The 13691-nt window shown below is 37.4% G+C and overlaps 2 protein-coding genes across 7 annotated transcripts in view; one reads left to right on the top strand and one right to left on the bottom strand.

The window, feature by feature from the left end:
- The window catches only part of si:dkey-219c3.2 (transcription initiation factor TFIID subunit 4), a 60870-nt gene extending 55491 nt beyond the window's left edge, over positions 1-5379 (bottom strand). For all 3 annotated transcript variants that reach the window (XM_048159286.1, XM_048159285.1, XM_048159287.1), the window contains exons 1-2: positions 4047-5379; positions 1258-1418 (exon numbers count right to left, since the gene is read on the bottom strand). In XM_048159286.1, the coding sequence (XP_048015243.1) occupies positions 1258-1418; positions 4047-5268 (1383 nt within the window). In that variant the 5' untranslated portion in view covers positions 5269-5379. The remainder of the gene's footprint in view (positions 1-1257; positions 1419-4046) is intronic.
- A 1362-nt stretch (positions 5380-6741) lies between these two features.
- dnajb9a (DnaJ heat shock protein family (Hsp40) member B9a) lies at positions 6742-10680 on the top strand. Of its 4 annotated transcripts, none has more exons than XM_048158986.1 (3): positions 6742-6864; positions 8318-8545; positions 8693-10680. In XM_048158986.1, exons 2-3 carry the CDS (start codon positions 8329-8331, stop codon positions 9118-9120), a joined length of 645 nt encoding a protein of 214 aa, XP_048014943.1. In that variant the 5' UTR covers positions 6742-6864; positions 8318-8328; the 3' UTR covers positions 9121-10680. The 4 variants fall into 4 exon arrangements, with proteins under 4 accessions (XP_048014943.1, XP_048014942.1, XP_048014945.1 ...); XM_048158985.1 differs by having other exon boundaries at positions 6746-6864; positions 8321-8545; XM_048158988.1 differs by having other exon boundaries at positions 6769-6868; positions 8321-8545.
- Positions 10681-13691: the final 3011 nt, after the last annotated feature.

The following is a 13691-nucleotide window of genomic DNA, read 5'->3' as shown; positions in this document are numbered from 1 at the left end:
GACAAACACAAAAAATTACTAAAACTTTTAACTAAAATTATTGCAATGAAAGCAGAAAAACTAAAAATCAAATCTAATAATTTTTTTTTAAATGAAAACTATAATAGTACCTCAATGATAAGTGTGTCAATCCCTGAAAAGTACTGAATTTTGCTCTTTAGCTTGTTTTTGCACTTAAACGGTCAAAAACCGTCCGCTTTGGCAAGCAAAGTACAGTTGGGTGAACTTTTGGGGAATATCAGATGTACCTATATCAGTGTATAGGATTTGTGTATTGTTAGAGAAATGCTTAATGCATTACAATTTAACAATTAGATTTTAGTCGACTAAATCTACTGTAGGTTTAGTCGACTAAAATCTTATGATATTTAGTCGACTAAAACTAAAACAATTTCCGATGACTAAAATATGACTAAAACGAAATCAAAATTTGCTGTCAAAATTAGCACTGTGACGTATGCAGCCTTGGAAAGATGACCTTTTTCAGCTTCCCAAAGAACCCAGCGTTAAGGGATCAGTGGATTAAGTTTGTTTTTCCAGGGCAGCAACGGAGTTGTGCACATATGTTTATTTGTTCCCGGAATTTCGGTGATGAAAACAAGTCCCAGTTCGGCACTGGATTTGCAGATCGCGGGTGGTGAGTAAAGCTGCATCAGATGTCGGTGTTTTGTTGTCAAGCGGCGAGCAAGTGCACATAATGTAAACAAAAACTTTTTTTGTTCCCTTTTTATTTATAATGGTGTCGCAGCTTGCAGACGATCTCTACGGAAAAGCTGCATGCTGTCGTGACATTTTAGCTCTGCCCACGGCACTGACGGCAGGCACTCCTCCAAGAGCTCGGCTTTTTTCGGAAAGACTCGGTTTAGCGTCTAATCTTTTATAAATATGATAAAACTAAAGACTTTTCGTGAGATATGAAGGATGCAATACTACTCTATAGGTACTCAAGATTAACATGAGATTGGCAGAAACTGTGTGTGATTCCCCCCCCCCCTTTTAAGGTGTCTTTGTTAGTGTCTTTATACATTTAAGTACCGAGTAATATTAATTAACATCATGTACTTATAGGGTTTGGTTTAGGGTTAGTTGCATGAAAATAGTGTTACCGAAAGCTGCTTGGTCTACATCGTTGACAATTGGCCTTTATTGCCCATGAAATTTTGCTAATGTGACCACATTTTTAGTCTTAAATTGAAACATAAATCATCTGCAAATATTATTCATGTGTTCTCCAACAAGAGATGTCTTTGCTCATACCTGGGCAACAGGTGTGGTGACTCTGAAAGCCGCTCCAGCAGTGGGTGTAGCAGGTCTCGGTGACATGGTGGCTTTATTTTGGTTCTGAGCTTTGGCCTGGGCCAGGACCTGCTGAGGAACCAACGCCAGCTGACCGGCCTCCGTACGTACCAGCACCATACCTAAAGAAGAACACAGAGGAAAATGTATAAACATAGAAGCAATAGCCACAAAAAGTATTAACAATACTTAAAATTTAAAGGGATAGTTCATTTACTCTCATGTTGTTCCAACTAACTATGACTTAGGCTACTTTGGTCTGTGGGACATAAAAGACGATATTTTGAAAAATGTCTTAAGGTGAGGTCACATTTCAGAAATTTCTGCAAAATTTGCAGGCAACAAATGTCCATCCTATAGTCAATAAAGTAGCAATGCATGTTTGTTTGTTTTTAACACCATAACCTTCTTTAAAATAGTTAAAGGATTAGTTCACTTCAGAATTAAAATTTCCTGATCATTTACTCACCTCCATGTCATCCAAGATGTTTATGTCTTGCTCTTCAGTTAAAAAGAATTTAAGGTTTTTAATGAAAACATTCCAGGATTTTTCTCCTTATAGTGGACTTCAATGGGGACCAACGGGTTGAAGGTCAAAATTACAGTTTCAGTGCAGCTTCAAAGGGCTCTACACATTCCCAGCCGAGAAATAAGGGTCTTACCTAGTGAAACAATTGGTCTTTTTCTAAAAAAAAAATATATATATATTAGGGGTGTAACGGTACACGTATTTGTACCGAACCGTTTCGGTACAGGGCTTTCGGTACGGTGCACGTGTGTACCGAAGCATTACATTGCAACCAATATTCACCACCAATAACCGCAATAAGCTCTGCGTTTTGTTACTTTCGATAAGAAACAAAGTGTCATCCTTCAAATTCTGTCCACGAAATCATGAAGTTTAAACAGAAAATGCCATTTTGACGTGCTTTGATGTGGGGTGACAGATCACTGTACAGGCGCCTCAGTTCAACCGGCAGCGCGAGCGCGGAGCGCAAGTGAATGTGTTCATCTCTTCCTCCTTAATACTAGTTACAGAATAAACATGAAAGAACATCTGAAGGTATGTTGCAAGATTCAGTACAACTTACTGAAATGGTCATATCTCATGTAATCGCTCATTCAGTGTTTCAACGGTGGAAAGACATCAATGAAAGCTTCCGTATTCAACAATATGTCATGATGCATTTACCTCAGAAAAGCCATTCAGTGTTCACAGCTTGTTAGTTCGCTAGAGAAATGAACTCTTTCGCTTAATATATGCACTGTATTAGCCAATATATTCATTATTTTACTTAACCTTTTAGTGATATCCTGATTAGGCTATTTAATGTATGTTTAAATAAATCTGATGTTAAAATAACAGCCACTGTGTAGAAATGATTATATTTCAACAACGAATTGGAGTAAAAACATTTAGAAGTTAATGCAAAAACTGCCTTAGGTGCAGCTTACAGGTTTGCATACAATTTGTTATTTGAGTGTTGATTTTTTTATCTAAAAATAAAAAGCAATTGAATTTAGGCTAATAGTTTGGGCTTCTTTCAAGTTAGGGCTCCCTACATAGTTTATAGCATTAGCAGAGATCATTTTTTTTATCCTTAAGAAACTTTTAGTTTTAATTTAATTTAATATATTTAAAGACAAAAACACAATTTGTTCAGTAAACCTCTGTTTAATAATAAAAAAAAGCAATTTTATGTTTAGTTTTCTCTCCACTAATATATATATATATATAAATAAAATATATATACTTATCCACAAATGCTCGTCTTGCACTAGCTCTGTGATGCGCCATGCATGACGTAATCACGTTAGAAAGGTCACGCGTGACCTAGGCACAAGTACCTATCCATTGTCTACAAAGAGAACGTGCAAAGACCAAGTCAAATGCCCGTTCCAAAAAAAAGGTAAAAAAACGATGTTGGACGATTTAGAAGTTGGAGGAGAAAATGAGATGTTTTTTCGCCCTGCCGCGGTACTTACGCCTACCTCACGCGTGACCTTTCCAACGTGATTACGTAATACGTGGCGCATCGCAGATAATTAGATAGATAATCAGATAATTAGATCGCAGATAAGACTCTTATTCCTCGTCTGGGATCATGTAGAGCTCTTTGAAGCTGCACTGAAACTGCAATTTGGACCTTCAGCCCATTGGTCCCCATTGAAGTCCACTATATGGAGAAAAATCCTGGAATGTTTTCCTCAAAAACCTTAATTTCTTTTCAACTGAAGAAAGAAAGACATGAACATCTTGGATGACATGGGGGTGAATAAATTATCAGGAAATTTTAAATTCTGAAGTGAACTAATCCTTTAACTGAATTAAAAAAAAGGTTTCTCACAGGGTTAAAACCAGCACAATCTAATAAAACATGCTTCATTGATAAATAGTTTTGACAGAAAGAACATTTTGGTGGATCTTCTCCAAGTATTAAAACCTTGTGTGTGTCATCACAAAAAATGAAATTCCCAATCACATGTATTCCTATCAAAATGGATTTCACCAGTGAAAATTTAGATTTTTTTGTCAGTACAATGAAAGTCAATGGGGTCCAATGCTGTTTTGTTTTGGACCCCATTTAACTTTCATTATGTGCACCAAAAACATTCCTAAAAATATCTTCTAAGTTCCACAGATGAAAGAAGTTGACATCAGGGTGAATAGATGACAAACTTTCCATTTTTGGGTGAATCACTCCTTTAAAAAAAAACAAAAAACATCTGGACTATTCCCGAGCGGTTACCTGGTGGTATGGTGAATCCTGGCGGTAACTGAATAGTAGTTTGTTGCGGCGGCCTGACAATCAGCTGGGTCGCAGGTGCTCCGGGTCGCTGCGGGGCCGCCGCGGTCGCCGTCACTTGAGTGGCCGTACCAGGTCTCAACAGGGTCGTAGGCTGTCCTACGAGAGTTGTTGTTGCTGGCTTTGCAAGAACAGAGGCCGTGCTTGCCACAGGAAGTGAGGTCACCACTGCACTGGACGACACAATAATCTGAGTGGGCGTACTGGGGTGCAACCCTACAGGAGCCCCGGGGAGCTGGTTCGGGACGATGGCTTTAATCTGGTTTTGAGGGTCAGATTTGGGCTCTGTGTTTGTGAACGCCACAGAGGTGGAGACAAGACCAGTGCCCGGCATGGGCAATCCTGAGACTTTAGGGTCACCTCCGTTGTGTGCGACACTTGTGATGGTGTTAGGAGGCCTGTGCAGTGCAATGGTGGGGTTTGCTTGACTATCTAGTGACACATTCGCATGTGGCAGTGTGCTGTTGGGCTGAGCGGACACAAAAGCAGTATTTGTACTAGTAGGAGCAGACATGTTGCTTTTACCATTACCCACACCTGAACCAATGTCAATACCGTTTACAGAAGCAGGCGCGGAAGCGATAACAGAAGAGTTTAACGTGCCACTGCTTCCGTTCACAGTCTGTATTCTGGCGGGAACCGTCCGGACAGCAGACGCAATGTGATTTGTGTTGGGATGAGAGTCTGTTGGTGCTGCGTCACTTGAACAAGTTGATGGGTTTGATGAATGATATTGCACCCGGTTCGCGGCAGTAACTAAATTCGCAGAGGTACTGGGCAGGGTCGAGGTGGAGGGGACAGAACTGGACGCCGGTATCCTGTCCGGACCGTTTTCTTGAGAGTTTCCCTCCTGGTTTCGCTGTGGCTGCCGCTGCTGCTCCAGTGTTGTTCCTACTTGGGCGGGCAGTAATTTCCCCAAGTGTGGATTTAGCGCGTTTGGGGGTCTCCTGATGTCGCCTTGAGGACCCACCGCCTTGTTTTGTCCACCCAACTGCGATTCTAACGAGCCTACGAGGTCACTGACGGCTTTTTCGTCCACTTCGGAGTACAGCATATCTTCCAGTGGATCGGGGACACCCGCCATCTTTGAGAGACGCTTGAGAAATGCGCACGGCGCGTGCGTTGTTTTGCTGCTGAGGCATTGTGGGAAACGTAATGACATCATGGCCAAGATTTGCAGCTGTTGTCATAAGCCTGGAAACAAATTTGGAAATTTAGTGTAAAAATAAAAATACATGTAAAATAAATAAAGGAAGCAAAAATAAAATAATGCCTGGAAACGCAGAAAAATGCTTTGGCTTATTTCGGAATTGTCCTGTTTTTGGTCAAATTTCTGTTTATTTATTATATAATTCAACTTTGTTTTTTATTTTCCAATGTTTTTTTTTTCACTTATGGGATGAGTACTTATCGTTATGAGTATTATTTAATTAATATGCTACTTCTATTAGCTAAATTTAGTATGCAAAAATGTAAATATGTCGAAAGTAAGACTTAGTTTTTTAATTTAAAAGTCAGAAGTTCAACAATACCTAAAAATAATATTGTTTGAAAAATAATAAAGATGTAAAAAATAAGTTAATATTTAAAAACACATTAATTTATTTACTTTAATTTTTTGCCTTTCCTAATGTACCCGATCTATTTGAAAATCTTTTTTTTTTTTAAGGCGAGACACCCCAGGTGAATAGGGTAAAAAAAGTAACTAATACATATCACCATACTACCCCAGGTGATTAATTACATTAAAAATTGCAAACATTTTTTTGTATTACAAGTTTTCTAAAATGTATTATTTAAATATGCAAATTAGGCGTTATCTAATTAAATATGCGCTCATTTGCATACATTTCTAGAACAAAAATCTGAATATTGGATGACGTCAGGTTCACAGTTCTCATTTAATTTTTTGGACATATTAAATTCAAAGGTTTTTACAAAGGGAATTTTGGATATCTCTTTTTATCACTCCATAAATCAGAAAATGCTATCAACAGCCAGAAAAAAATATATATATTTTCACCATTTTTTAAGAATAAAATGTTGTATAAAATCAGGCAAACTACAACAAATCCCTCTGTAAAAACCTTCAGAATATAGATAGGAATAAAACTGTAAAGTTTGGTGTATATAAGTTCTGCTGAAGTGGAGATTTCTGACTCAGAACAGGAGAAAAAACTCATTTTGAGAAAACGGCCTTTAAAGATATTTACTGTAATTGAAATCTATAGATGCAAATAGGTAAAGTGCTATAAAACACACACTTAAAAGTGTATTTTAGATGTTTTCTTTCCACCAGTCTGAAAAAAAGACTTTATGAAAAGCCAAAAAGTGCAAAATCTCAAAATTGACAGGTGCCTGAAAACAGTGTTTTTGCCTGTAGTGTCCTCCTTAAAAGAAAAACATAAGCCTGTCATAACACAATCTGTAGTTTTAAAATTACCCAATCTTTTCATCCCAGAGACACAATTCTCATTATATTGATACATATTTTAATTTTTATGCACAGATTCTTGGCCTACCCTACTTTTTAACTGAAACAGAATCACTTCTTTAATGTTTTTATTACACTAAAAATAAGAAAAGTTTGCCTTTGCCTCTTGTCTCTGCGTAAATACAACGCAACAGAGTTCTTTTGGCGTCTAAAGATCACGTGGTACAGAGCTGGACCAATAGGATTGCGAGTCGTGTTGTACGGCCCAAATATTGAAAACAGCAGTGTCAGTTTTGATCATTTTCATCGGCGCTGCTGTCAGGAACAGTAAGTACGTGCTCCAAACTAAGCCCGAATTCACGAGTAAATATTATTTGTTTTCATTTATATGGCATGTTTTAATAATGCGAATATATTTGTTGATAGTGCGATAAGATGAGATAAGACATTACGTTCATGTTAGCAAGCTAGCTAAATGAGTTTGTCAGTCTTATGAAAGTTGGTTTCGAAAGGCGTGTTGCGTTGCTTTTATTATTCTTAATAAATGAAACAATATGAAGAAAATATTGTAAAATACAAAATATTGCAAAACAAAACACACGCTGGCAAACGCAATATTCTAAATAATAATATAACCGAAAGATAACAATTATATTCTGTTTAATAAAAATGGTTATTAAATAAATATTAAAATTAAAAAAATTAAATTTAAAGAAACGTTTAAAACAGCAACACTATTGTTAATCAAGGGGGCGTGGTGCATTGGTAAAGCTAAAATTTCTGTAGGAGCAAGTATACAACATCATGAATGTTGATGATTTGATTCCACTGTACAAAGAAGTAACATTGCTTTTGTTTATTTAAATTCTTTCCTGCTTAAATATATTTACAGATTCATTTTAATGTAATATTACTTTGTTATTAAAGGATTAGTCCACTTTTAAATAAACTTTTCCTGTTAATTTACTCACCCCCATGTCATCCAAGATGTTCATGTCTTTCTTTCTTCAGTCGAAAAGAAATGAAGGTTTTTGATGAAAACATTCCAGGATTATTCTCCTTATAGTGGACTTCAATGGCCTCCTTACGGTTGAAGGTCAAAATTACAGTTTCAGTGCAGCTTCAAAAGGCTTTAAACGATACCAGACGAGGAATAAGAGTCTTATCTAGCGAAACGATTGGTCATTTTCGAAAAAAATACAACTGTATATGCCTTATAAACACAAATGGTCGCCTTGCAAATGCTTCCACCAAAACCGCACTTTCGTATTCTTCAAAAAGCTTACGCTGTATGCCCTATGCTTTCCCTATTCTACTTACGAAAAAACAGATCTAGTGCTGCGTTCATTCTGTAAGTAGAATAGGGAAGGCGTAGGACATACAGCGTAAACTTTTTGAAGAATACGGAAAGCGGAAGCACTTACAAAGGCGATCATTTGTTTATATAAAGCATATTTACATTTACATTTTTTTCGAATTTCACTAGATAAGACCCTTATTCCTCGTCTGATATTGTTTAAAGCCCTTTGAAGCTGCACCGAAACTGTAATTTTGACCTTCAACCGTTTGGAGGCCATTGAAGTCCACTATAAGGAGAATAATCCTGGAATGTTTTCATCAAAATCCTTCATTTCTTTTCGACTGAAGAAAGAAAGACATGAACATCTTGGATGACATTTAAAAGTGAACTAATCCTTTAAGAGGTATAGATGATGTGTAGATATTAATTCATTGTTTAGACTTGTAAAAATTCTGTTCTTTCTTCTATCATCTTGTCAAGCAGCCAGAAGCATGGCCACGGCACAGTCAACACTGATGTTCGCAGTGTGCATCCTGGTGATAACAGAACTCATACTGGCCAGAAAGGACTACTATGACATCCTCGGTGTGCCAAAAGATGCTTCCGATCGTCAGATCAAAAAAGCTTTTCACAAGCTTGCCATGAAATATCACCCAGACAAGAACAAGAGCCCCGATGCGGAAACCAAATTTCGAGAGATTGCAGAAGGTAGTGTGAAATATTATTACTATTTAAAAGTTTTCTATTTTAATATATCTTAAAATGTTGCTTGATTAACTACTTGATATAGTGATCTACAATTAAACAGCATGTTTATTAGCAAAGTCACTGTGTCATGTATAACTCGTTCTGCAGCATATGAAACCCTGTCGGATGAGAAAAGAAGGCGAGAGTATGACCAATTAGGAGACAATGCGTTCAGCAATGAAGACATGAACGCAGGGCAGCGTTTTCATCATTCCTTTGATTTCAACTTCAACGACATGTTCAGAGACTTCGACATCTATAGCCAAAACAGACACGCTCGGCCAAAACGGCACTTTGAAGAGCACTTCAAGGCCCACCAGCAAGCACACAACCGCCACAAGAGACACTTCCAGGGTACTTTCGGTACCGGAGCCTTCGAGGACATGTTTGAAGATATGGAGAAGATGTTTACATTTGACCGACACATAAAAAGGACAGAGAACAGGTTTCAGGGCACAACCAAACAACACTGCAGAACGGTGACCCAGCGAAGAGGAAACATGGTCACCACCTACACGGACTGCACCTCCTCCTAAACGACAGAGCGGACCAATCACACTTGTATTTTTATGTCTGATTTAGTTTGAGTTATTAATTTGCTGCTGTGATGAGTGGGGTTTGATTTTACCAGTGACTGATCTTTATGTAAGATGCATTTGGAGTTTCAGTTGGTTTGATTGACATCTACAATTGACACTACATGGGATAGTGGCCTCTTAATAGTCTAGTTTTAGGCTTTTATGAGTTTGTTTTCATCCCTGCAGCACCAAAACATAAAAAAAAATGGTCATTAGTTTATTGATGACAAACTATATTTGATGACACTCTGATATTAGTGTACATTTATGTTTAAATCGCACTTTCTTGACCATATGAAACTAGTTGTTCAATTTCATGCTTGGTTAGCTACTAAACTCGCCTGTTATGTTGAAAGAATGAATGTGCTGAAATCCCGAAACTTACTTATCCAAGATTGTACATTTTTGGTGCTGAACATTCATCTTTGGACTGGAGTAGTGTACCGCGATACCAAGTCGGTACTGAAATTTTAAAAATGTGACACTTTGAGCACTGTTGAGCGGATTCTTAAACACGTCTGATTGGCCATTGTGTTCACGCACTCATCAGATATGTCTGTGATTGGCTACAATGATCAACGGGATCGTTTGAAAAAAGGCGTCTACCGTGTGTCTCTGTGTAGAGCATCATTGATGTCTATTTTGTAGCCAATCACAGACATATCTGTTGAGTGCGTGAACACAATGACCAATCAGAGGTGTTTACGAATCCGCGCTCGAACAGCGCTCGCTCAAAGCATCACATTTTTAAAATTTCAGTTTGCATCTTCATGAACTGCCCTTTTATTTTTTTGTGAAGCTAAACAAATGTTTGTTGCATTGCTGTGAATGATATAGTTAATTATACTGAAGTAGTTTCTTTAAACTCACACTTATTAGATAGAGAGGTGCCTTTCCCACTCGTTGTGGTAGATTTAGGTTATTGTAATCAGATTGGAGCACTTTTATGACCTCATGTGTATTATCGTTTGCATGGCTGAGAGAAAGTAGGTCTCCATTTTTGTCATGTACATCAGTTACCCGGTTGGGTTTGTAAACAGCTTTTGTTTTAGGAAAGTACAAGTCTGACATTGTTCTCTAAGCCAAAGTGTATTTTGGCTGAACTTTTTATATGTTTGTAACAAAACATAAGAGTTTGATTGTTTCTTTTTATATGGCAGTGTTAACTTACCCCTAAAAAGATACAAGGGGAATGTACCAACTTAACATTTGCCTGACAATGTCTTTTTTTTTTTTTTTTTTTTTTTTTTTTTTGTAAATATGATGTATAACCCAGCTGTGTTCCTGTGTGACATCACCTGTGACCTGTTTTGTTGAATAATCCCATGTGCAATATTTAAAGGCAGCTGTCCTGTTGGTTTAACTGTTACTCGCTGACATGTTTGTTATGAGTCTCGGTAGACTCATTTGGCACTTTCTTTATTTTAATCCTATGGATGAAAAGTAAATCTTAAATAGCCTGTTTGAACCCAAATGTATATGTATACTTGGGTTAACAATAAATCGTGTTCAAAACTATTTGTTTGAGGACCTTTTTCTTTAGAATTTTTAAAAAACACAAATATTTATTGTTGTGCCGTTATGATACAGCAGCATTTTTAGTACCCTCAGTAAACTTGAATATATATATATATATATATATATATAAGGTAGTTTCTGACATATGTTACAGTATATACAGTGCACAGCATAAATGAGTACACCCCCTCTGAACAAATACAAAATATTTATTTTCTTTATGATCACTAATACAATTCATGGAAAGATGGCAAAACTAAAATGTATTAAACATATACATAATAAAAACTGAGAAATATATGTCATTAATAGCCATAAAATAAGTAAATTAGCCAATTTTGTTTAAATTAAGGATTGCAGAAATGAATACACCCTAGATTTAATTCAACAAATGTATAATATTCTAGCACTTAGTATGCCCTCCATAATTTTGAATATACTGCTCTGACCCTTCTTGGCACGGAGTGTACAAGTTCATTACAAATTGTCACATCTGTCCTGTTTAACTCCTGGATGATGAGCTCCTTTAATGCCCTGATCTTTAATGGGGAGTGTTGCTCAACTCGTCTCTACAGAATCCCCCACAGGCGCTCAAGAGTGTTAAGATTGAGTGCAATACATGTCCACAGAAGGTTTTTCAGCTTGGGAGAATGCATATCCTCATGTTGAAAAAATGCCTCACAATGCAGGGAGTGAGGAAATGGTAACATCTTCTGTTTCAAGTTTGTGTATTAAATTACACAGTGGTGTGGGAATTCATGACAGCATTGATAAAGCACAACTCAATATATCCCTATATAAGAGCTTTACTACCACTGAACTTTACTGTGGGAACCAGGCACTTCTCACTGTACTCCTCCTCTAGCAACACCATAACATTTTGGATGCCATTAGATCCAAAATGATTGATTTGGTCTCATGAGACCAGAGTAATGATTCCCAGAATCTATATTTTGTAAATATGGGCTTTGGAAATGGCTAACTGACTTTATTTTGCTTTGACTACAGTTGGTAGTTCCAGTGAGAACAACAACAACCATGCATGTCATTTCTGCAGGCTGCATCTTAATCTGTGAGATAAACAGTCACTCTTTTCATAGCTTTTGCTAGCTCTGAGACACTTGCTTGGTATTTCTCCTGCTCTTTGTCTAGCAAAAAAAAAAAAAAAAAATCCCTCATCACTAAATGAAAGCTTAAAATGAAGGCCTGATTTTTTTCAGGGGCCTTGTCACAAGTAAATTGTTTTTGAATTTCTGTGTTACTTTTGCTATATTTTCACACTTAAAACAATGATTTGGTAATCCTCTTGTACCACTGTCCTCTTTTGTGCTAAGAAATAAGTCTCCTGACAGTTCTCTCCCAAGTGGTTCCATGGTTGTCAGCATTAAGTCTGAGAATGATTCAGTGGGCTATATAACACTTTTAATTGTCAAGAAATTACTTCTCTTTAAATGTTTTGGTTCAACTTACCTGTTGATCAAACATTGCCTTAAACTTACACCAGAAAATGTTTATTTAGTAACTTTTAGGAAGGTGTACTCATTTTTGCTACACAACATTTTATCACCTTGATAAGAAAATTTTATTTTCCTGAATAATTTTGACATGCTTTTTTGGTAATTGATTAAGCAAACTTGCTGGAACATTATATCTCTAAAGAACCCTAACATGACTTCTAAGTAATTGAGTAACTGCTGACTTTCAGAAGTTTCAGAGGGGATGTACTCATTTATGCTGTGCACTGTATGTCAATGCCCATGGGACAAGAAAAAGGCATGTTACACAATTATTAATACAAACCCGATTCCAAAAAAGTTGGGACACTCTACAAATTGTGAATAAAAAAAAGGAATGCAATAATTTACAAATCTCATAAACTTCACAATAGAATATAGATAACATATCAAATGTTGAAAGTGAGACATTTTGAAATGTCATGCCAAATATTGGCTCATTTTGGATTTCATGAGAGCTACACATTCCAAAAAAGTTGGAACAGGTAGCAGTAAGAGGCTGGAAACGTTAAATGTACATATAAGGAACAGCTGGAGGACCAATTTGCAACTTATCAGGTCAATTGGCAACATGATTGGGTATAAAAAGAGCCTCTCAGAGTGGCAGTGTCTCTCAGAAGTCAAGATGGGCAGAGGATCACCAATTCCCCCAATGCTGCGGCAAAAAATAGTGGAGCAATATCAGAAAGGAGTTTCTCAGAGAAAAATTGCAAAGAGTTTGAAGTTATCATCATCTACAGTGCATAATATCATCCGTGATCTTCGGGCCCTTAGACGGCACTGCATCACATACAGGAATGCTACTGTAATGGAAATCACAACATGGGCTCAGGAGTACTTCCAGAAAACATTGTCAGTGAACACAATCCACCGTGCCATTCGCCGTTGCCGGCTAAAACTCTATAGGTCAAAAAAGAAGCCATATCTAAACATGATCCAGAAGCGCAGGTGTTTTCTCTGGGCCAAGGCTCATTTAAAATGGACTGTGGCAAAGTGGAAAACTGTTCTGTGGTCAGACAAATCAAAATTTGAAGTTCTTTTTGGAAAACTGGGATGCCATGTCATCCGGACTAAAGAGGACAAGGACAACCCAAGTTGTTATCAGCGCTCAGTTCAGAAGCCTGCATCTCTGATGGTATGGGGTTGCATGAGTCGGTGTGACATGGGCAGCTTGCATATCTGGAAAGGCACCATCAATGCTGAAAGGTATATCCAAGTTCTAGAACAACATATGCTCCCATCCAGACGTCGTCTCTTTCAGGGAAGACCTTGCATTTTCCAACATGACAATGCCAGACCACATACTGCATCAATTACAACATCATGGCTGCGTAGAAGAAGGATCCGGGTACAGAAATGGCCAGCCTGCAGTCCAGATCCTTCACCCATAGAAAACATTTGGTGCATCATAAAGAGGAAGATGCGACAAAGAAGACCTAAGACAGTTGAGCAACTAGAAGCCTGTATTAGACAAGAATGGGACAACATTCCTATTCC

Source organism: Megalobrama amblycephala, linkage group LG15 (assembly GCF_018812025.1).
Source record: "Megalobrama amblycephala isolate DHTTF-2021 linkage group LG15, ASM1881202v1, whole genome shotgun sequence".
NCBI lineage: Eukaryota > Metazoa > Chordata > Actinopteri > Cypriniformes > Xenocyprididae > Megalobrama > Megalobrama amblycephala.
The sequence above is the reverse complement of the archived record's forward strand: the minus strand, read 5'-3'. Positions and strand labels throughout refer to the sequence as shown.